General features: G+C 62.9%; 2 protein-coding genes across 2 annotated transcripts in view; both read right to left on the bottom strand.

The window, feature by feature from the left end:
- Positions 1-3,180, bottom strand: part of MNEG_6309 (hypothetical protein) — a gene marked incomplete at both ends in the record, with an annotated part of 4,522 nt that extends 1,342 nt beyond the window's left edge. Inside the window, 7 exons of the mRNA XM_014045217.1 lie at positions 387-568; positions 889-993; positions 1,283-1,418; positions 1,651-1,737; positions 2,078-2,137; positions 2,314-2,623; positions 3,003-3,180. Coding sequence (XP_013900671.1) covers positions 387-568; positions 889-993; positions 1,283-1,418; positions 1,651-1,737; positions 2,078-2,137; positions 2,314-2,623; positions 3,003-3,180 — 1,058 coding nt within the window. The remainder of the gene's footprint in view (positions 1-386; positions 569-888; positions 994-1,282; positions 1,419-1,650; positions 1,738-2,077; positions 2,138-2,313; positions 2,624-3,002) is intronic.
- Positions 3,181-4,895: 1,715 nt separating this feature from the next.
- On the bottom strand, positions 4,896-6,272 carry MNEG_6308 (hypothetical protein; the record flags this gene model as incomplete). The annotated part of the gene is made up of 4 exons (XM_014045216.1): positions 4,896-5,159; positions 5,364-5,543; positions 5,860-6,044; positions 6,245-6,272. 4 exons carry the CDS (start codon positions 6,270-6,272, stop codon positions 4,896-4,898), a joined length of 657 nt encoding a protein of 218 aa, XP_013900670.1.
- Between the last annotated feature and the right edge of the window lie 768 nt (positions 6,273-7,040).

Here is a 7,040-nt window from a genome sequence, read left to right as displayed (position 1 = left end):
GGTGGCGCGCGAAGCCTGCACACGGCGCGGCGCGAGTGGGTGGGTGGGCGGGTTCGTGCGGGGTTAATGGAGGTGCACGCTGCCCAGGCCAGGTCGTGCGAAATCAAGCGACGGCCGGGTCAGAGGGGGGCGCCGGTCTGAGGATGGCTGCGGGCGGCGTACTGCACGCCCGGCGCTGCCGAGCGTCCCTCAACGCACACCTGCACACATGCGGCAGGTATCCCGCACGCGCACACACACACACACACACACACACACACACACACACACACACACGAATGCACACACATACACAAAGACACACACTCGCACGCGCGCTTACATGCACACACACACACACACAAACACACGGAGGCACACACACGCACCCACAATTACACACGCACCTGCCGAGCGTCGTCACGTCCACCACGCTGGCTATAGGCACCTCCGGGTCTGCCAGGGCCGCGAGCGCCGGCTGGCAGGACTGCCGCGCCGCGGCCGCGGGCGTCAGGCCCTGAAGGTTGGCCGCGCGGCGGGGATCGCGGGGGGGGCGCCGGCCGGGCGGCTGGGCGGCCAGGAGGGTCGCCTGGCGGTGCAGCGCGGCAAAGGGGTTATGGTAGTGGCGGGTGGAGTGGGGGTGAAGGGAAGCGTCGCGGCAATGACGATACTTTGGCGTGTGGGGCCGGACAGTGTGGGGTTGAGTGCGGGTGAGGGGGAGGGTTCCAGAACCGAAGCAGCTCACACACATACAATGGCTGCAAGACTTTGATTATTGCCGATGCATGCCAACCAGCGAGTCTCAAGAGCAGCTGGCAAGCCCTTCACGACTCCCAAGCATTGCGACACCCTGGTCTGACCCGGCCAGACATGAGTGACGCACAGCAAGGCCGGAACCCCTCGTCAAACCCGGTCAAAGCTCACGTAGTGCTCCAGCAGCGCCAGGGCCGGGCCCTCGTGGCCCCTGATGGCGGCAAGGTGCAGCGGCGTGCTGCCCAGTGCGACAGGCGCGTGCTGCGGCAATAATGTTTTGAAAACAAGGCGTGGAAGTTTGTGAGGCACAGGTGATTTGTGGTGGACAAAGGACCGCGACGGAATTATCACCGCCTGGACATGGCGCAGGTTCACTTGCCACCAGCCTTGGACGTCCAGCCCCACAAGTGGCATTGAGGCTTGCTGCACGCATCAACATCAACCACCGAAAACAATTTCCTGGCGTGCGTCCAGCGCGCCAGGATGATCATCATGATAGCATCCGGCGGCAGCGCCCCGCACATCCAGCAGCAGCGGCCCCAGGCCCCACCTGGTCAAAAGAAAACATGTTGGCCAGATTCATGTCCGCCCCGTGGCGCAGCAGCAGCCGCGCGGAGGTCTCGCAGCCGGCCCAGCACGCGTAGCACAGCGCCGTGAAGCCGCTCACGCTGCGGCGGTTGACGAGCCTGGGTGGGGGCGAGCGGACGTGGGTGCCTAAGGGTATAGGTCGAGGCTCGAGGGTTGACCAGTGTTGATTAACATCAAATGCAGGGCTGGGGTGTGAGGTTTGCAGGCAGTTTTGCACTTTATGTGCATAAAGAAGCCCAACTGGACCAAGGGGCGGCAGCGGCGGATTAGCAGGCATGAATACCCTGTCAACGGGGGCAGGTGAAGGGGAGGCGGCAGGACGGGTCGCACCTGCGAGTCGACGTGCCGAGGGTGGGGGTGTCCCCCAGGATGAGGGCGATGACGTCATGATGACCCCTGACAGCCGCCACGTGCAGGCTAGGGTGCAAGGGCGGCGGCGAGCGTTTCAGGAGAGGGGGAGGGGGTGAGCCTTGAGGCGGGTGGGGGCGGTATAATGATATCCGGGCAGGGCGGCCGGCGGTTGCATGGCGAGTGGGGCTGGCGGCCGTCGGTTGCAGGCGAGTGTGCGGAAGCTGACAGGTCAGCATGAGTGGAGCGGGGGCGGCATTCAAATACAGAAACCATAATAGTAACAACAGTAATAGTACTAATAACACTAATAACAATAAAATAAATAATAATAATAATAATAATAATAAAAATAGTAATCATAATAACAATAGTAATAATAATGATAATAATTCTTATATCGCCGCACCAGGTGAAGCCCACGTCGTCCACCGCCAGAACATCAACCACGCGCGTCGCCAGCAGCTGCCTGCGCGAAACAAAGCAAAACAGGAGGCAGGGATTCCTTCTCGTTTCGCTCGGGCACCTCGTATGAGCGACGGCGGCGGCACGTGATGCGGCCCCTGGTGTGCCCGAGCAGGCGGCATGGGCGCGTTTGATGCCGCGCTCCCCGGGTGTGCAGCAGCCACAGGGGTGGCCCCGCACCTGATGGCTTCTAAATGGCCGTACTTAGCCGCAAAGTGCAGCGGCGTGCGCCCTGACAGATCTCGTGCATTCACCGCAGCCCGAAGCGCCGCGGCCGCGGGCTTTGCAGCCGCCGCCGGGCGGGGCGCGTCGGCGGCCGGCGCCGCGGCGGCCGCAGGGTCGGCGGCGCCGGCTGGCTGCGCCTCCGAGGCGGCAGAAGCTGTGGCGCCGACGGCGGAAGCGGCGGCGGTGGGGGCGGCGGCGGCTGCGGTGGCGTCGAAGGCCTCTTGGCGTGCTGCGGATATGAGGGGCGCGAGTGCCGCCTTGACCACTGTGTGTGGGGTCGCAACAAGGGGAGGGTGGTGGTGGTGAGGGGCCGGGGCCTGCTGTGAGGCGCCGCGCTGGGCAGTACAGGGGCGGCTGCTGCGCGCCTCTTGCGCGCCGCGGGCGGCGGTGAGTGTGGGGGGGCGGCGGCGGTGTGTTGAGGCCAATACGTAGCGTTTATACAAGCTCAACCTTCATTTGAAGGCGTACGACCACACAAGCAACGCCCTGGGCAACGAACATGGCAAATGCATGCAGATGCTCATGAGCGCGCCGTCGTCCTAGCGAGAACTCATTTTGGGCACATGGTGACGGTCCCGCAAACCCCAACAGTTCTTGCGCTGAAAAAGTGAGACCTGGCCCGCAACCAAATGCCATGTGCGCACCTTCTGCTTGGCCGTGCCTGGCTGCAACGTGCAGGACGCTCTGGCGCCGCAGCAGTGTCGCCGCGCGGACGAGGGGCGCCGGGCCCGCCTGCTTCAGCGCCGCAGCGACAGCAGCGGAATCGCCCCGCCTCGCCGCCTCCAACAGCACGGCCCGGTCGCGTGAGGGGCCGGCCCCCATCTGGATGCGCGCGTGCCTGTCCGCTACGTGAGTGGGCTAGCTGATCGGGTGGCAACCAGGCAGCGAGGCGCTCGTCACGATCTGATCGGCGTTAGGCTGCGCTTCCGGCACCGCGTGCTGGCTACGAACGGCTACAGGGCGGTGACTCGCCCTTTCCAGACTATCAACACATCCAAAACTACTATAAAGTGAGGAAGCCGGGCTTTGGCAAAGGGCGTGCGAGGACGCCGGGTCGGAGTGGGATTGTCTTCCGACGGTGCGGCCGAAGGTGGCCCAGATGCAATGTGAACAGCTTCTAGCAACAAAAGCGATAAAATGAACGACCAAGGTCAATGCCAGTGGTATTTCGGTGCTGAGCTGTCGCGACCACGGTCGCGACCGCCGCTGCCTTGTCACTTCGGCAGGATCTTTGAATTCTGAAAGCCCCCTGTAGCTTTTCGGGTTGAAGACTATTTGATGGGTGTGCTCAATCACTGTCGGATGTCCTGTGTGCCGAGTCTGGGTCAGCCATCGACCACTTTGCCACGGCGCCCGCAGCACGAGCTTGGCGGGCGGTACTGTTTATTTTCACGGCGTCGTTCAAAGCCGGGCCAGGCGAAGCCATCGCAGAGAGTGCACGCGAAATCGTTTATCAACCCCAGAACATCCACGTACGTGTACCTCTTGGCAACGCGCGCGTGCCCCACCGCCTGCGTTGCTGAATGGGTGAGGAGTGTGAGGCGTGTGCCGGCGAGGCGAGCAACCCCTGCCCTCCAAAGTGATGAGGCCTGCCCTCCATCATACGTGCAGCCATTAGACCAAATCTGGGGGCAGCGCTTGATGGAACGTGATCATTGCCGCAGAAGACGCGCTCGTCGGCCACCTGGCGGGCAGGCTGCATAGCAGGATGCTGATCCCTGAACATATCCGCCATGAACATGGCCGTCGTCGGCATCCAGAGCCAGTCCGTGCAGAGCCGCAGCGGGCGTTCGATTCCCTGGCAGCCTTTCGGAACTGTCCAGGCGGCTGCACACGCCATCTGCCTGGCGCAGCCCCGGACGCTCGCGGGGTGAGACAGCCTCCGTGCGGTGGTTAGGCATCCCAAGCGAGGGTTGCCGTGCGCACGTGCATCAATGATCAATCCATTGTTGTGGTGGCACAGCGCCGGCGAGGCGCCCACCTCTGCAAAGTTTCTTTTGGCTGACTTCTTCCAACGTTCATTTGTCATTGCTGGGCCGGCCCGTTGCCCACCAGCCTGTAGCATGCTCTGTGAGTTACACTCCACTTATTACAAGCTACTTTCCAGCTGGTATGTCGCCATGGGATTAGGGCAAACGCCACATCACCGCCCCCTTGCACAAAACCGTCACTCTTCATCGCGCGAGCCTGTGCCGTGCCGCAGTGTCAAGCGAGCAGGCGGGGGCATCTTGAAGGATGAAACTGTTCAAAAGATGACATGTCAGGCCAGCTTGCCTTTACCGGCCGCAATAACAGCCAACAGCCGCGCAAGGCGCAGCAGGGAACACAGGGCTGGATGCAAGCCTAGATACACTGTTTGACACACAGGCAGGGTGTTGCCTTGGCTTCTTGGGAGTGTAGTGAACATCCGTTGAGCTTAATTCATAAAGGGGACAGGTGCGCACGTGTGCCGCGCGCCAGGCTAGCGCTTGCGCAGCGCAAGCGCACAGCAGGCCCTAAAGGGTGTCGCCAGCAGTGGGTCAGCAATGCCCACGCGATCACAGCTTCAGCAGGCTCAGCAGGTGGCGGCCAAACCCGCCAAAGCCGCCAAAGCCACCGCCCACCGCGTTGGCAGCTGCGTTGGCGCGGCTCGCGCCAAAGCCGCCAAAGCCGCCGCCGCAACCCCAGCAGCCGCCGCCCCCGCCCAGGGAAGACGAGGAGGCAGAGGCGCTGGCGGTGCTGGCGCCACCGCCAAAGCCACCGCCGCTGCTGAAAGTCTGGGCGGAGGCCTTGGCGGCGCTCACGCCACCCTGGCTGAAGGTCTGTAATGGTAGGAGAAAGTCGGAAGAGGTGGTGCAGCGGTGGGGCCGTGGGTGAGCCAACGCCAGCATGAGGGTGGATTAGGCAGCCGCCCTCTCATCGCCGGACCACTTTACCAAAGCCATGCACATGCGGCACAGTCGACAGGCATGCCCAGGCCCCCGCACAGCGGCCGCCCCAGTCTTGCGCCCTTTGTACCAGCCCACCTGCGCGTTGGCCGCGGCGTTGCTGCTGGAGAGCGCGCCAAAGCCGCCAAAGCCAGCGTTGGTGAAGGCCTGGGCGTTGGCAGCGACCGGCGTGAGGCCGCCCCAGCCGCTGGGGCCGCCCCAGCCGCCGCCGTAGTCATCGCCAAAGTCGAACGACTCGGCGTTGGCGGCTGCGTTGGCCTGCGGGGAGCCGAGGGGTTGAGATTTTGCAGGTGAGGCGCGCATTTGTCACAAGGAGGGATGTGGAAGGTCTTGACAACATGAAAAAGCAACACGGGCGAGGTGCAGGCGCATGGGTTTGCAGAGCAGCGAGGAGAGGGGGGAAGGGGCGGTTGGGTTATCAGCTGGTCGCTCACGGCCTTTTGACTGAGAACTTTGGCGTGGGGCCGCCAAGCAGAGGACCGACAACCCTGGGGTGTGGGCTGCCAGGGACGCCAACTGCTCTGACGACACACTGACACACGAAGCAAAGCACCCACAAGCACCGCTTGCTCACGTTGCTGAAGCCGCCGCCGAAGCCGCCGGGGAAGTTCTTCTGGCTGGCGGCCGCCTTGACGGCCGCGGCCTTCTTCTCGGAAAGCAGCGCGCGCGCGGGCGCGGCCGCCGCCTCTGCCGCCTCGGACGTGATGCCGCCGGCGCGCAGCGCGGGCGCGGCCAGTGCGGCGCACGCCAGGGACAACACTGCGCATTGGTGGGGTGGTTGGCAGGGTGTGGCAACTGCGTTGGCCGGCGTGCGAGGGTGAGCGGGAAGGACGCAGCGGGGTGTAACCCGGGCTCGGTCAACTCACGGCACCCGTGGTCGGCAGCTGCTCATGCAAGCAGGCGGCAAGTCTCCCTGGCCCGTGCGCCGTCTGTGAGGCATGGCACAGCTGCGCGCTTACCCAGAAGAGAGGTGAGGCAGCGCTTCATGTTGAGAAGGGGCTCGTGGAGGGGCGAAAGGAGAGTTTTGCAACAACGAAGTGCCAGGAGCGCGTGGCTGCGGGATAATAGAGGCTCTAGCTTGCAATGAGCATGTGAATGTGAAAGCTGCTCTGATTGAATTGCGCGACGTTCGTTCGCTTTATGAGGCCGCCAACAACACACACCCGGGGAGCTGTCACCGGTGGATGACCGCGGCGAAGAGCTGGGCCGCATGGTTTATTCAGTGGGTGACCAAAGGACCTCATCACGCTGCATTATCGCTTCAACTCAAAGCCAATGGCTGCAAGCCGTCCATCGTCGTTGCTAGGTGGTTGTGTTGCACTGCAAGCTTCCGCGGCCGTCCGCGCCGCGCCCGATGCTGCGGCCCGAACAACTGCAGTGGTGTGGTGACGGGCCAGTAAAAGGTACACTTCGCGGACGTTGCCGCATGTAAGGCGGGACGTGCAGCATGCGACAATTCTGCTGGGCTGTCAATGCTTGGCGGCTTGCAATGAAGAGGGCGAGGATCGCACGCTCTTTGCCGTGCTGCTGATCAGTGCTAAAAGGCTTTGGGTGCCTGTATGCTGTGCGTGGCAAAAAGATGCCGATTGTGCGGCTCATGTTTTTAGTACGTACAGTAAGCTGTGTGTTCCCTGAGAACACATTCACTCGACATATACACTTCAGTCATGAACGGGGCCGCTCAGATATTCGTCTCAAGCCCTGTGTTGTCCGCTTGCAGCATTCTAATAACCGTATTTGCTGCATGTGTCGTTG

The sequence above is a fragment of the Monoraphidium neglectum genome, assembly GCF_000611645.1.
Source record: "Monoraphidium neglectum strain SAG 48.87 unplaced genomic scaffold scaffold01013, whole genome shotgun sequence".
NCBI lineage: Eukaryota > Viridiplantae > Chlorophyta > Chlorophyceae > Sphaeropleales > Selenastraceae > Monoraphidium > Monoraphidium neglectum.
This window is presented reverse-complemented; position numbering and strand designations above follow the sequence as displayed.